Source organism: Geotrypetes seraphini, chromosome 3 (genome assembly GCF_902459505.1).
Source record: "Geotrypetes seraphini chromosome 3, aGeoSer1.1, whole genome shotgun sequence".
Taxonomy (NCBI): domain Eukaryota; kingdom Metazoa; phylum Chordata; class Amphibia; order Gymnophiona; family Dermophiidae; genus Geotrypetes; species Geotrypetes seraphini.
This window is the reverse complement of record NC_047086.1, coordinates 412,491,798-412,508,389: the sequence shown is the minus strand read 5'-3', so window position 1 is coordinate 412,508,389 and position 16,592 is coordinate 412,491,798. Positions and strand designations below refer to the sequence as shown.

At 45.8% G+C, this 16,592-nt stretch overlaps 1 protein-coding gene across 2 annotated transcripts in view; it reads left to right on the top strand.

Annotated features, from left to right (window-relative positions):
* Positions 1-16,592, top strand: part of PPP2R5D (protein phosphatase 2 regulatory subunit B'delta) — a 391,698-nt gene that overhangs the window by 267,958 nt on the left and 107,148 nt on the right. The window contains exons 11-13 of one of the 2 annotated variants that reach the window (XM_033937706.1): positions 12,463-12,633; positions 13,009-13,136; positions 14,830-15,222. In XM_033937706.1, the coding sequence (XP_033793597.1) occupies positions 12,463-12,633; positions 13,009-13,136; positions 14,830-14,893 (363 nt within the window). In that variant the 3' untranslated portion in view covers positions 14,894-15,222. Of the gene's footprint in view, positions 1-12,462; positions 12,634-13,008; positions 13,137-14,829; positions 15,223-16,592 lie in introns of those variants that run through there. The other variant, XM_033937705.1, reaches the window with a different exon arrangement.

Genomic DNA, 16,592 nt, shown 5'->3' with positions numbered 1-16,592 from the left:
GAGTGTTGATCCTTGGTACCGGTGTTGTATCCATTGGTACCGGTTCTTCCTTTTTAACAGTGTTTTCTTTCCTGACCACAATTTCGATCGGCATTAGAGAGTTGCGCGGGGACAGAAATCCCACCCATCCCCACCCGTCTCCATGAGGAATCCCTCCGTCCCCACAAGGAATCCCCTCCGTCCCCACCTGTCCCCGCACAGAATCCCCTCCATCCCCACCTGTCCCCGCGAGGAATCCCCTCCGTCCCCGCCCGTCCCTATAAACTTCAGAAATAGTTATTTCATTTAATTATGCTACTGAATTAAAGGCTCTGGTAGAGACCCATTTACAAATAAGCAAAGACACTTTATTAATTTTGAAATATTAATTGGGAAGAATACATACTTTGTAAATGGGTTTCTACCAGAGCCTCTAATATAAATATAAAATATAAATACTCAGCTGATGAGAACCCCCTAGCTGTCAGCTGAGGATTTCCTTTGCAGACTTCCTTTGCAGTTGCCAAGCTTGGCAGGCAGCAGTAGCATTCCTGAGTCACAGATGCTGGTACCTCAGTGGCTCATGGATGTTGCCAGCGACTGGCGTGCTTGGTGGAGGGGAGTTTTGGCCATCTCTAGAGGAGGTCCTCTGCTGGCGGTGCTTGGGGATCCCCACCAGTCACAGCAAGAGTCAGCAAGTACTTCAACACTGTAGAAATAAAAACAGAAATGCATTTCCTTTTCTTTTGAACACAATACAAAGACATCTGCTATATACATTTCCCAAAGCTAACATATTTTAGTCAATAAATTCTGTTTTTTACCTTTGTTGTCTAGAGACTTATTTTTCCATAAAGTTGCTCCCAGTTCCTCTTTTCCACTTTCCCATCTTCTGTAAATTCTTCTGTTGCTGTCCATTGGTTCCTCCTACCATGGTCCAGCATTTATCCCTTTCTCATCTTTCACCCCTGCCCACCAGTCCCATGCCCAACATTTCTCCTTCTATCACCCCTCTCCAGCACCATGCCATACCTCTCCCTCCATTCCCTTCACCACTATGTCCAACATTCCTCCCTCTTGTATCCATTTCAATCTGTCCCACTATTCCCTTTCCACCACAGTATTTCTCCCTCTCATCTGTACCTCACTCCCTCCCTATGACCAAAAATTCTCCTTTCTTCCATTCCCTGTGTACATAACCATCTCTTTCCCTCCCTTCCTCTCTCCCAAGTTCATGCCTTCTGTGTCCAAAAACGCTTTCCCTCCCCCACCTCAGCATCTCTTTCCCTCCCTTCCTCTCTCCCAAGTTCATGCCTTCTGTGTCCAAAAACGCATTCCCTCCCCCACCTCAGCATCTCTTTCCCTCCCTTCTTCTCTCCCAAGTTCATGCCTTCTGTGTCCAAAAACGCATTCCCACCTCCACCTCAGCATCTCTTTTCCTCCCTTCCTCTTTCCCAAGTTTCATGCCTTGTATCCAAAAACGCACTCTCTCCTCCCTTTTGTGTTCCGCGTTTGTCTCCCAGCCCTCATCTGCAAGTAAATTACCTTAGCAACTTTCTCAGCCAAATGGAGCTCAAGCCGCAAGGCTCGTCTTCTATTTCCTGCCTGCCCTGCCGCAGCACACATAGCCGACTGGAAGTCTTCCCCGATGTCAGCGCTGACGTCGGAGGGACGGCTTTGCTTAAGCCCTTCCTCTGACATCAGCGCCGACATCGGGGAAGACTTCCGGTCGGCTATGTGTGCTGCAGCAGGGCAGGTAGGAAAAAGAAGACAAGCCTCACGGCTCGAGTTGTATCGAACCCCGCAGGATCCCTGCGACCCTAGGGGGCGTCCCCATGGGTTCCCCACAACCCTAGGGGGCGTCCCCACGAGATCTCTGCGACCCTAGGAGGCATCCCCATGGGATCCCCGTGACCTGAAGGGGAAACCTGCGGGATTCCCGTCATCCCCATTCTCATGCTGCTCTCCAATTGGCATCAGCATGTTTTCACTGTTCCTGTGGGTGATGTCGACATTTCTAATGGGTGTCGACCTCCCTGATCGATGTCGCAGTCCATATCGACATCCAGGTCGAGGTCGCACTTTCCTATCGACATCGACATGTTCAATTGTGCTCTGGTTGTTTGGGTTCTCAGCTCTCTCGACACCGTCTCTTCTAGTCCTGCCCGGTTCAGTTTTTTGATTCCGGGACATTTTCAATTGAGTCTTCTCTGCTTTTGTTGACTCCTATCCCGTGACACCAGTTGTCCTTGCAGTTACCGGTGTCTCTCACCTCTTCCAGGGGTATCGGTGAGTTTCATGCCCTGCTAGCAGCTTCATCCTTATCAGTCTTTCATCAAGCCAAGGTGATTCTGTGTTCATGTCCACAGTATCTTCTACAACAAGAACGAAAGAAGTTATCCTGCCGCTGTACCGGGCAATGGTGCGTCCGCATCTTGAGTACTGCGTCCAGTATTGGTCACCATACCTTAAGAAGGATATGACGTTACTCGAGAGAGTTCAGAGGAGAGCGACACGACTGATTAAGGGGATGGAAAGCCTTTCATACGCTGAGAGATTGGAGAAACTGGATCTCTTTTCCCTGGAGAAGAAAAGACTTAGAGGGGATATGATAGAGACTTACAAGATCATGAAGGGCATAGAGAGAGTAGAGAGGGACAGATTCTTCAAACTTTCAGAAAATAAAAAAACAAGAGGGCATTCGGAAAAGTTGAAAGGGGACAGATTCAAAACGAATGCTAGGAAGTTCTTCTTTACCCAACGTGTGGTGGACACCTGGAATGCGCTTCCAGAGGACGTTATAGGGCAGCGAACGGTACTGGGGTTTAAGAAAGGATTGGACAATTTCCTGCTGGAAAAGGGGATAGAGGGGTATAGATAAAGGATTACTGCACAGGTCCTGGACCTGGTGGGCCGCCACGTGAGCGGACTGCTGGGCGCGATGGACCTCAGGTCTGACCCAGCGGAGGCATTTCTTATGTTTCTTATGTACTCTTTTCATTTCACTCAGTCAGTTCTTCTGTCTGTGTTGTTTCCTGTACCTCATTTTTTCCTACAAGGATCCTGGCTTTATATGTTTTGTCCTATAGGCGGTTTTTTATCCTCCTTGTTCTGTAGGTCGGAGCCGCAGTGATTTTATCCCAACCTTTTCTTTTGATTCATCTCAGTTTGGCTATCCTATATTCATGGGAATGATTTTCACTTGACTGATTGCCTCCCTCTCGTTCTTCTTTACTCAGACTGGCTGGCATGGGGATATTGTGTCCCAGTCCCTCAGTTCCAGTTCTGGCAGCTTTTGTTGTTTTCCTTATAGTTACATTACTGAGGAACTCTGTACAGCTGCCACCTGATCCTCAGTTCATTCCTTCACTTCTCACTTTTGTCTGTTTTTTTTCACCAGTCAGGATGGGCACTCCGGCCATTATGTTTACAATTGTATTTTCTTTAGCCAACTCTCCCACTATCCCATCAGTGAGAATATGCTTCCTGCTTGTCCTGGGATAAAGCACAGTTACTTACCATAACAGGTGTTATCCAGGGACAGCAGGCAGATATTCTCACAACCCACCCACCTCCCCGGGTTGGCTTCTTAGCTGGCTTATCTTAACTGAGGGACCATGCGCCTACGTCGGGTGAGAAGGCACTCGCGCATGCGCGGTGCGTGTTTCAAGAACTTTTCAAGTTCTTAAAGTGGTCCGTACTGGTGCTCCATCGGTGACGTCACCCATCAGTGAGAATATCTGCCTGCTGTCCCTGGATAACACCTGTTATGGTAAGTAACTGTGCTTTGCTTGCACACTAGCCTTTACACCAGATTTCAGCAGGCATAAGACCTTTTGCTAAGCACTATTCTAGTGCAATAGACTTGTCAATCTGGGCAGATGGGAAATATACCAGTGTTAATGAGCCATGCACAAGGAATCCACTCCAGCTTTTGAATCCCTTCTCCTTCTCTAGAGTCTATGCTGCCCCCTTCAGTTTTCCTTCTGCTTGCGAGTGGGAAGGAGTCTTTCTGATCTGCTCTTGGAACAGGTGGTGGAAACAGAGATTGTGTCTGAATTCAAGAGGACCTTGGATAGGCACTTGGGATCTCTCAGAGAGAGAGAGAGAGAGAAAGAGATAATGGTTACTGTGGATGGGCAGACTAGATGGGCCATTTGGCCTTTATCTGCCATCATGTTTCTATGTTTCTGTTTATTTCTTTAATGTTTTTGCGTTTTTTGTAGCAATTTTGGTGCTGTTTCTCTAGTCAAGTGTCCTGCTCTGCCTGCTTGGAGGAGAAACAGATTGAGGTCTGCAGCTGACAGGCCAATCCCTCTGTGGTACCTGTTGACCAACCTGCAAAAACCTTTTGGAGCTTAGGGTCTGTTCCCCTTGTAGCATTGCTCACTTACTGTGTCGCAGGGGCTTGAGCTGTCACCAGGGCCGCAATCAGAAATTTCTGGGCCCCTTACTGAGCAACCCCCCACGCACCCCTTCCCCCCCGACCCACCCTTCTTCCATGGGCCGAATACACACATACTTTTCTCTGTCGCCGCACTCTTTGACCAAAAGATTTGTAAGCCTGCAACCACGTCAAGGTAGACTCTTTCAGCAGGGCCCTAACCTAACCTAAACTAAACTAATCTATACCTATCTATTCTAAACTAACATATGTCTAATACTGAACTAAGAACAAACTAACAAACATCTGCATAATAAATACCTAATAAATAATAGTGCTAGTAGCTATAATTCACTTTTGAATGTAAAATCTCAGTTAAGGATTTCTTTTGACCTTTGTAGGCCAGAAGTAGATCACAATTGCACAATATTTTTTGTAACAAGTATTAAATGTGTTTTTATAAATACTGTAAGCTTAATAAATATATCAGAAAAAACTACACATCTGAGCGCATATCTAAACATACACATCTGAGCGCATATCTGAACATATACATCTGTATGATCCCATCCTCCTCAGCTTGCCTATAGCTGCATCATGCATGTTAAAAATGTACGATATGTTGATATGTGCACCTTCCTTCCTTCCCATTCATCCTCCTCAGCCTGTCCTTACACATCCACAGCTGCATGTTAATGATGATGTATATGTTATGATGATAAATAAGTGCATATGAGCACATCATTAACATGCAGCTATAGATGAATATATAATGATGTTATGAGTCTGCACCTCTTCCTTCCCATCCTCCTCAGCATGTCACATACAGCATGTTACATTACACAGACTTTGTGTAATGTAACATGCTGTATGTGACATGCTAAGGAGGATGGGAAGGAAGAGGTGCACACTCATAACATCATTATATATTCATGAATCAATCTGATAATCATCACCACCAGGCTGTGTGTGTTATGGGATGGAGGAAGAAAGGTGCATGGGATGGAGGAAAAAAGGTACATGTTTAAATTGCGCGGGGACAGAAATCCCACCCGTCCCCACCAAAGTCCCACCCATCCCCACCCGTCCCCGTGAGGACTCCCACCCGTCCCCCACCCGTCCCCTCGAGGAATCTCTCCGTCCCCACCTGTCCACTCGAGGAATCCCCTCCGTCCCCGCGAGGAATCCCCTCCGTCCCCGCAAACTACAGAAATAGTTATTTCATTTAATTATGCTACTGAATTAAAGGCTTAAAAATAAGCAAAAAGACTTAATTAATTTGGAAATATTAATTGGGAAGAATACATACTTTGTAAACGGATTTCTACCAGAGCCTCTAATGTTTTAAATTTTTATCAACACAACTAATATACTACTTTATCCTGAAGCAAAAAAAAAAAAAAAAAGAATTTTTTTCCTACCTTTGTTGCCTGGTCTCTGCTTTCCTCATGTTCTCATTTAATTCCTTCCATCCACTGTCTCTCTTCTTTCTGCGTCTTCCATTTGCTCTGTTATTGTGCCTCTCCCTTTCTCCCCCCTCCCAAATTGGTCTGGCACCCATCTTCTTCCCTCCGCTCCCCCCATAGTCTGGCATCTCTGTCTTCTTCCCTGCCAGTGTCTTCTCCCCACTCTCTCTTCCCCATTTCCTTTTAGCGTCCTTCTCCCCCCCATCTTCCCCATGTCCTGTCAGCATCCTTCTCCCCCTTCTGTCTTCCACATTTGCTTTCAGTGTCCTCCTCCCCCCTGTCTTCCCCATGTCCTTTCAGTGTCTTTCTCCCCCTCTGTCTTCTCCATGTCCTTTCAGCGTCCTTCTCCACCCCTTTGTCTTCCCCATGTCCTTTCAGAGTCCTTCTCCCCCCTCTGTCTTCCCCATGTGCTTTCAGCGTCCTTCTCCCCCCTCCTCCCGTCTTCCCCATGTCCTTTCAGCGTCCTTCTCCACCCCTTTGTCTTCCCCATGTCCTTTCAGCGTCCTTCTCCACCCCTTTGTCTTCCCCAGTGCTTTCAGCGGCCTTCTCCCCCCTCAGTTTTACCCATTTCCCTTAAGCGTCTTTTCTTCTCCACTCCACCTTTCCTCCCTTTCTCCCTCCCTGCCCCTTACCTTTGTGGCGCTTCTCCACCCGACCGACAACAGAACAGGCCTGGTCGGACAAACCTCCCTGCCCTGTAGCCGCGAATCTAAATTACCTTCTTACAGCAGCTGGAGTATTGAAGCTGCTGTAAGAAGGTAATTTAGATTCGCTGCTACAGGGCAGGGAGGTTTGTCGGTCGGGCCTGTTGTCGGTCGGTCGGGGGAAGCGCCACAAGGCTAAGGGGACCTGACCGGCTGTGCACACTCCCCCCCATGGCTGCACCCGGGGCAGACCTCCCCCCCCCTTCGGTACACGACTGCCTTTTCCCTACCTGCCCTGCTGCAAGCAGCCGACCGGAAGTCTTCCTGATGTCAGTGCTGACGTCGGTGGAAGGGAGGGCTTTGCTTAAGCCCTCCCTCCGACGTCAGCGCTGACATCGGGAAGACTTCCGTTCGGCTGTGTGCTGCGGCAGGGCAGGTAAGGAGAAGGAGAGGAGACTATGCTTGCAACCCTGGGGGAGCCCGGGCCCCCTGTCAGCTCCGGGCCCCTGAATGCAGGATTGTTAGTACTGCCCTGATGGCGGCCCTGGCTGTCACCAACCATCCCTGTAAACATGAGTCCAGGTGCTGTCTGGTGGCAAGGTTTACTGAGGAGATGCTGGTGGTCAAAAGAAAAGTTAGGCTTAAACCCAAATCTAAACCCCACATTGATACACCAGACACTTACAGTGCTTTAAAGTTTGCAAGTCTTTATTTCTGGACATTTCAAACTTTAACAAAAAAAAAAATTAAACCAGGCTTAAGCAGTCCTTCCCTCTCTCCAGTAGCAATAGGGAGGCTGTGCACACCACCTGCGTGACACTGTCCTTGAGCCAGCAGCTCTTCACAACCAAACACAATAAGTTCAAAAGAAAAAACTTCCCAACTGCAATGTTCAGGTTTTCAGTTCAAAAGGAGTCCTCAAATAAATATGCTCTTCTTTCAACTTTCAACTTCAGGTATGATATCCCTGCCGCAGCACACAAAGCTGCTGATATGATATCCCACAGTGTTCTGTAGCCTTTATACCTGGCTACACCCCAGTGCAAAGCACTGGGAAAGAGTTGCTGAGTCAGCAATCTGGTTGGAAAAATAGTCCCAAAACACAACTCCTTACTGCAGGCTGCAGAATTAAAGCAGACAAAACAAACAATAACACCCCCCACACACACACTTCTGAAAGCTTTCTTTTTAAAATAGCCCCAGCTAGTCCCCTTTTGGCTTTTCCAAGTCTCTGGCAATCCCAGACGTTAGCACAGCACCAAATTCTCACATTGAAACATGATAGCAGATAAAGGCCAAATGGCCATCTGGTCTGCCCATCCACAGTAACCATTATCTCTTCCTCTGTCTAAGAGATCCCCCGTGCCTATCCCAGACTTTCTTGAATTTGGATACAGTCTCTGTCTCCACCACCTCTTCCGGGAGATTGTTCCATGCATCTACCACCCTTTCTGTAAAAAAAATATTTCCTTAGATTACTCAGGAGCCTTGCACCTCTTAACTTCATCCTAGGACCTCTCATTCCAGAGCTTCCTTTCCAATGAAAGAGACTCGCCTCATGCACATTTATATTATGTAGGTATTTAAATGTCTCCCCTCTCCCATCTTTTCTTCAAAGTATACATATTGAGATCTTTAAGTCTCTCCCCATATGCCTTATGACGAAGACCATGCACCATTTTAGTAGCCTTCCTCTGGACCGACTCCATCCTTTGTAAATCTTTTTAAAGGTGCGGTCTCCAAAATTGTACACAATATACTAAATGAGATCTCACCAAAGTTTTATAAAGAGGCATCAATACCTCCTTTTTCCTACTGGCCATACCTCTCCCTATACACCCTAGCATCCTTCTAATTTTTGCCGTCACCTTTTCAACCTGTTAGGCCACCTTAAGATCATCACATACAATCAAACCCAAGTTCCGCTCTTCTGTTGTGTACATAAGTTCATCACCCTCTAAACCAGGGGTGCCCAAAAGGTCGATCGTGATCGACCGGTAGATCATGAAGGCAACACGAGTCGATCGCGTTGCCTTCGCGTTCTATTTGCTTCCCAAGAGCCAGATGGACCCAAAGCATCCTGTCGGTCCTTGCGCGCCTGGCAGCTCCTCTCACTACCTGCACGGAACAGCACCAGTCAGTCAGTCAACCTCCCTTCCCTCCCCCCATCCTACCTTCTCTCAGGGATTCCCAGGCCAGCCCTGGAGCTTTCCCCTCTGCCACGGGCCGCCCCACCGAAAGTAGGAAGTTTCATCAAGTGGGGGGACGGGACTGGGGGTCAAGAAGCGGCAGAGAGCGCGAGCTCCGGGGGGTCGGTCGCAAGTGGCCTCGGAGACGGCAGTGCAAATGGTGGAAGCGGGAGGAAGGATGGATTCGGGAGGGGGGGGAGAGAACCAATCGAATGCTTGTTTGCACACTTGTAGACGTTGATAACATCGGTCTGGCTTCAGCTTCATTGATGTCCCCGGGGGGAACCGTCCTTGCAAATACATGCAGAAAACTCCCGTTCCGTGCAGCAGTTTGTGACAGGTAGTGTTTCTGACTCCTAGGGGGAGGAGGGGAGGTAGTGGTTTGGAGGCATTGGTCCCCAATGGTGGCGGCGGTTTGGAGGCCTGCTCCCCGATGGCGGCAGTGGCTTGGGAGCAGGCAGGGAGACAGAAAGAAGGGGGAGCAGGGAGACAGAAAGAAAGCGGGCAAGGAGAGAGAAAGACAGACATAAAGAAATAGGGGCAGGGAGACAAAGAAAGAAAGGAGGGACAGGAAGACAGAAAGAAAGGGGGCATGGAGAGAGAAAGATAGACAGAAAGAAAGAAAGACTTAAAGAAAGAAAGGGGAGGACGGCAGGGAGAGAGGAAGAAAACGGTGGAGGGAATGAGGTCTGGAAGCAGACTGAAAGAAGGGAAGAAATATTGGATGCACAGTCAAATGACTAAAGTACAACCAGAGATTCATGAAATCACCAGACTACAAAGGTAGGAAAAATGATTTTATTTTCAATTTAGTGATCAAAATGTTTCCATTTTGAGAATTTATATCTGCTGTCTATATTTTGCACTCTGGCCCCCTTTTACTAAACTGCAATAGTGGTTTTTAGCGCGAGGAGCCTATGAGCGTCGAGAGCAGCGCGGGGCATTCAGCGCAGCTCCCTGCGCTAAAAACTGCTATCATGGTTTAGTAAAAAGGGAGGAGGTATATTTGTCTATTTTTGTATAGTTGTTACTGACGTGACATTGCATAAAGTCATCTGCCTTGACCTCTTTGAAAAAACCCGCGAAATAAATGATAATTAACATTTTCTATGCGTACAGTGTGCTTTGTGTTTTTAAAAAATTTTTGTTTGGTAGATCATTTTGACTTGGTAATTTTAAAAGTAGCTCGCAAGCCCAAAAAGTGTGGGCACCCCTTCTCTAAACTGTACTGTTCCTATGGGATTTTGCAGCCCAAATTCATGACTTTGCGTTTCTTAGCATTAAATTTTAGCCGCCAAATTTCAGACCATTCTTCAAGCTTCGCCAGGTCTTTCTTCATGTTATTCACACCATCCAGTGTGTCTACTTTATTGCAGATTTTGGTATCATCCGCAAAGAGGCAAATTTTATCTGACAACCCTTCAGCAATATCGCTTATAAAAATGTTAAAAAGACCAGGCTCAAGCACAGAACCTTGAGGCACACCACTGGTAACATCCCTTTCCTCAGAGCGATCTCCTTGATCATTACCCTCTGTCGCCTTCTACTCAACCAGTTCTTAACACAGCTCGTCACTTTGGGACCCATCCTGAGCAGTTTATTTATTAGACATCTGTGTAGAATACTGTCAAAGGCTTTGCTAAAATCTAAATAAACACTCTCTCTATCTAATTCTCTGGTCACCCAGTCAAAGAAATTGATCATATTTGTCTAACAAGACTGTCTTTTAGTGAATCCATGTTGCCTCCGGTCCTGTAATCCAGGATTCCAGAAACTTCACCATTTTCTGTTTTAAAAGCGTTTCCATTAATTTGCTTACCGCACAAGTCAGTCTTACTGGCCTGTAATTCCCTACTTCTTTACTTCCACTTTTGTGGAGAGGGACCACATCTGCCCTTCTGCATTCTTCTGGTACCACTCCCGACTCTAGAGAAGCTTTGAAAAAGTCAGTCAGCGGAGCCACCAGAACTTCCCTAAGTTCCTTCAGCACTCTCGGATGTAGACCATCAGGTCCTCCTTTATTTTAGCTAGCTCCTCATGAACACAACCCTCTCAAAATTGATCTGGATCTACCACTCCTCCATCCCTATTCATGTTTGTCTTCTGCAGTCCCACTCTCAGCGCTTCAGCCATGAAAACAAAACAGAAATATTTGTTAAGCAATTCAGCTTTTTCTTGCTTCTACAAGTTTCTCCCCTTCACCTTTAAGTCTCAGAATGCCACTTTTGCACTTCTTCCTATCACTAATATATCTAAAAAATGTCTTCTCTCCATTTTACCGTGTCGGCTATTTTTTTCTTCCATTTGCATCTTTGCTTTACTGACTTTACACCAGCCTCTCTTAATTTGTCCAGATATTTTTGCCTGTCTTCCTCTTTCTGCAATCTTTTGTAATTTATGAAAGCTTACCTCTTATTCCTTAACTCTGGCTGCCCATTAACTGTCTCAACTTCCATTTCCCATTCCATGGTTTGTCCGGGGCTTGTTTCAAGGCTCTGACTTTCCTTCTCTGAAGCACTGATACCAATATGCATACCTTCAGCAGGCTCTGGCTGTGTGCTTCTCCGCTGTGTTTGCTCTTGTACTTGCTGCTTCCCTCCCTGCTTCTCCCTCTCTAACCAGGTTTCCATCCTAAGAACATAAGAATAGCCTTACTGGGTCAGACCAATGGTCCATCAAGCCCAGTAGCCCATTCTGACGGTGGCCAATCCAGGTCACTAGTATCTGGCCAAAACTCAAGGAGTAGCAATATTCCATGCTACCGATCCAGAGCAAGCAGAGGCTTCCCCCATGTCTTAATAACAGACTATGGACTTTTCCTCCAGGAATTTGTCCAAACCTTTCTTAAAACCAGCTACACTACCAGCTTTTACCACAACCTCTGACAATGCGTTCCAGAGCTTAATTATTCTCTGAGTGAAAAAATATTTCCTCCTGTTGGTTTTGAAAGTATTTCCCTGCAATTTCATCGTGTCCCCTAGCCTTTGTAATTTTTGACAGAGTGAAAAATCGATCCACATGTACCCGCTCTACTCCTCTTAGACTTCAATCATATCTCCCCTCAGCCTTCTCTTTTCTAAGCTGAAGAGCCCTAACCTTTTTAGTCTTTCCTCATACGAGAGGGGTTCCATACCGGCTTAAGGGATGAAGAATCTATTGCTATAACACATTGGGATATTATTTGAGCTTCATAAAGATTTCTGTTTGGCATGTTTGTTTCACTGTTTTGATTGTTCAATGGCAATGTTTGTTGTGTTTTCAGAGCAGAACAGAAATATAGTTCTGGAAATTTCCCCTTACCCCTCCTTCACATATGTTTCTATATAGGGCCGTCGCGTGCTTTGGTACATACTGAAGGGGGCAGCAGAACCCTCTAGTGAAGGAGAAGTGATTCAAAAGCTGGAATTGATTACTTCTGCACGGCTCATGAGTACTGGAATGTTACCCATCCATTCAGAATGACACACCATCTACTAGACAAGATATTAGCAAGGTAAGAACCTAATCTCTTTTTCTATGTCTAGCACTATGCAACCTTTATGGAATTGGAGCTTTGTGCAAATCTTTCTGTCACCTAACTTTGGGCGCCATTTATGGAATTTCATCTCCCAATATGTGTAACTGCCACTGCTCCTGAAACATCCCACACCCGATAAATACATCCAGAATTATACATTCAGCACCTATGGTACCAAACCCTTAAGTGCTTTTCAAAACTGTTTTGAAAGCACTTTTTTAAAAAAATGTTTAGGATGAAAATAGCCACTAGAGCTTTCCTTCAATATACTTTTCTTTCCCAGGTGATTATTGGGTTGTTGAAATTCTGGCCGAAGACTCATAGCCCAAAGGAGGTGATGTTCCTGAATGAACTGGAGGAGATTTTAGATGTCATTGAACCTTCTGAGTTTGTGAAGGTCATGGAGCCCTTGTTCAGGCAGCTGGCAAAATGTGTTTCTAGTCCACATTTTCAGGTAGGCAACCAGCTGTTTGCACTTCTGTTTCTATCCATCCATCTACTCTCCCTCTCCTCTCCCTGTCTCTTGTCTTCCCCCCTCTCCTTCTTTGCCTTTACTCAAATTGTACGTCGCCTTAAACCTACTTAGGCATAGAGCGATTCACAAATTGTAGATTCGATTAGATTTTCAGGTAGATGAGCAGCTCTTTGTATTTCCCAGTTCTATGTGTTCATTTTTTCATACCAACTCTCATACTATAGGTATAGGCATCAGTTTGTGATGTGGGGATGTGCTCAGCCCCCGATGTTTCCCTTTGGTTACCTATGTCTTGTGAATCTGAGACAGGGCAAAGTTTAGATTATAACTTGTTAATACTTTGTTTCCTTGCAGGTGGCAGAGAGGGCTCTGTACTACTGGAACAATGAGTACATTATGAGTCTGATTAGTGACAATGCAGCTCGTGTCCTACCAATCATGTTCCCTGCACTTTATAAAAATTCCAAGAGTCACTGGAACAAGTAAGCCTCTCTCCATCTCTTGTCCCTTGCTTCTTTTCTGTCACTGCCTACGATTCCAACCCTTTTCTCACTTGTTCTTTATATTGGTGTTTTCCTCCTATTCAGAGGCATAGTTTGACTCTATTGTTTTTGGTTTGTTTATTGGAATTTATTAACAACCTTTATGAAAAGATTCATCCAAGGTGGTATATAGTAGCCACATCTTGGAATAAAATCTAAACTTTTGTGAAGTGATCAAACATAAGCATGAATACAACCGATGAAGATCATACAAATAGCAGTCATATGATGTAATATCAAAAATATATATAGGTAAACAGCACAGTAGAACAATCATATAATAAAAGAAATTGCTGTGACTCAACTTTTATTCAAAACTGTATCATCACACAATAGGATAACATCAGTTCACAGTACAGTTTCCAATGCAACAAGCATATGCAACTGCCCCCAATCCAGGAATGCTCAAAATACTAAATAGAGCAAAATATCTGAAGGAATAGAGTTATAGCCTACTACAGTTATCAGAGTCAGATTATAGACCTTATGTTTTTTTCAGGTTTCATATATTTTCCATACCTTCTGAAAGGTACTGAGGTATCCATAAGAACATAAGAATTGCCGCTGCTGGGTCAGACCAGTGGTCCATCGCACCATGCGGTCCACTCACACGGCAGCCCCCAGGTCAAAGACCAGGGCCCTAACCGAGACCAGCCCTACCTTGTCTTGAATCCCTGGAGGGTGTTTTCCCCTATAACAGAAATAAATTTGGTCATTTGATACACAAAGTACAACTTCTGCAAAATCATAGACTTAAGATGGTATTGTTGGTTGTTCCATGCCGCTGCCGTAAATATGCTTATTACAAGTTTCTGCACCTTCATCTTTATGCCCCTAGGCTTAAAATGCAGAAGACAATATTCAGCTGTCTTGGATTATGTCACCTGTACTATAAATGATACCATAGGAAAACGTAGGAGGGAGGTTCTGGAAGCCAAATTTAGGCTCTTAGGTATTTCTTTATTTTATCTTCTCTACCGTTTTCCCAGGGGAGCTCCGAACGGTTTTACATGAATTTATTCAGGTACTCAAGCATTTTTCCCTGTCTCTCCTGGCGGGCTCACAGTCTATCTAATGTACCTGGGGCAGTGAAGTGACTTGTCCAGGGTCACAAGGAGCAGCGTGGGTTTGAACCCACAACCTCAGGGTGCTGAGGCTGTAGCTTTAGCCACTGTGCCACATTCTCCCCCGGTAGAAAGCTGAAATCCTTTCACAGATGGTTTCCTTCGTATGGTCTGTTCCCTGGGCCGGTCTTACTAACAAAAGCCAGGAAGCCCTCACGGAAGCATTATGCCTATCTGCCCAGACACAGATCTCGTTGAAGTTTCACCATCGGTTTCTTCGAGAGGGCCTGGGGACACTTTCTTATGATATTTATGCAGCCGGTCTGATCCGGTGAAGGCGTTACTTATGTTCTTATGTTAAGTGGTCTGGGGTTACAGGTTCGACCATTCAGAAAGGACTCAAACGCACATCTAGCATCACCCCTCAGGTAACCTTAATTGAAATGAACTTTAAGTTTCTGCTAAGATACCAAAGATCCCCAGCCTACCTCCACCGAGCAAAAATGAGTCTTAATGATAATTGTCTTAAATGTCATTACCCAATGGCTAATTTAGGCTATCAATTCTAGGTACGTCCTTTGGTGCAGGTTTTCTGGACTCAGCTATGACAACACATCACCAACATGGTTATAACAGCTGTCCAGAGATGCTCTTCATGTTGGAGAATCTTCCTCGTATGTCCCCAAAGGGGTTGCGGGAGTTTTTGGAATGTGCTATTTTGTTGGGGGAAAAAAAACAATATTGCATTGTTGGATTGTACCAGATTTCCCAACTTTGTCTCATTGGCATACTCTTATGATACACCAAGCTTCTATGGAATGTCTCTCTTTGACATCTTTAAACACACCTCAGGGATGTTTGTTTTGTTCCATTTGGGAGCCCTTTTGGTTCACATTGACTCATGAAGCACGTAGTCATTTATTGAACCCATGATCTGATAGGCATTCTGGAAGCTGGATTGTTTGGGGTATTTGGGTGGGTAGGGGGAAGGGGGAAGGGGGGTTTGGTGAGGGTAGGGCAAGGTAGGGGGGAAGGTGGGGGTTGTGCTGTACTTGCCTTGTGTATTTTTTGTGCTGTTTTTGCAATGTATGGTTGTCTGAATAATTTTCAATAAAAATACTCAAATATAAAAAGTAAAAAGTCTTTAAGATTAACTGTAAATTTGTAAATAGGTATTTTTCTTGGAGATGTGAGGTTAAGTAATTCCACAACGTAGGTGCTGTATCAGAGAAAATCTTCTTTCTAGTGGTAGAATAGATGACGTAGGGAAGGAATATTTAGAAGATGTTGGTTACCAGATTGAAGTGTTCTAGTTGGACAGTGAGGGATGAGAAGTCTGTCTATAAATCCAGGAGTGTGTGTTAGATTGGCCTTGAAAGTGAGCAGTAGAATTTTATATGTAATTCTATGTATGATTGGTAGCCAGTGGGATTTTATTAGGAGTTGGGTAACGTGGACAAATTTTTTTGCATTAAGGATTAAGGACAGGGGCATTTTTGATATGACATCCAAATCTAAGTTTGAATGTTTTAAGGAACATGCACAAAATCCATTAGCAAACATGACCATTTTCAAAACAGAAAAACGTCTATATTTTTGTTCCAAAAATGGCCATTTCTCTGTTGTGCTTGTCAATCGTAGGAATCTTCTCTCTGCTACATTCACGAAGTATGCATATTCCACTGACACAGGCAGAATTGCATCCCACATCAATACAACTCTTTATTTCATGCTTGCAGATACAGTGGTACCTCGGTTTGCGAGTGTTTTGCATTCACAAAATCAGCGCCTTGGAAACCGAGGTACCACTGCTTTGATTTGCGAGCGCCCCCCCTGTGAACCGGCACCCTCCCCCCCGCGATCCGGCACTCCCTCCCCGCCGCCATCGGGCCCCCCCGCTGCCATCGGGCACCCCCCCGCCACGACCTGAGGTCCCCCCAACCCACCCGAACCCTCTTCTTACTTTTCTGTAGCCTCCGCAGCTGCACCGGCACCAGCATGTTCTGTGCGTGGTGCCGGTGCCTGAAGATCTGCTTCCTGTGCAAGGCCTGAGAGTTCACGTCGAACGTGAACTCTCACGTCAAACGTGAACTCTCACGTTGAACGTGAACTCTCAAGGCCCAGCACAGGAAGCAAATCTTCAGGCACCAGCACCACGCACAGGACATACTGGTGCTGGTACCGCTGCGGAGGCTATAGAAAAGTAAGAAGAGGGTTCGGGTGGGTTGGGGGGACCTCAGTTTGCGGCGGGGGGGGGGGGGGTGCCGGTTCGTGGGGGGGGGGGCTTCGGGGGAAGCAATGCTGATTCTCGTGGGGAGAGAGCAGCGCTGCT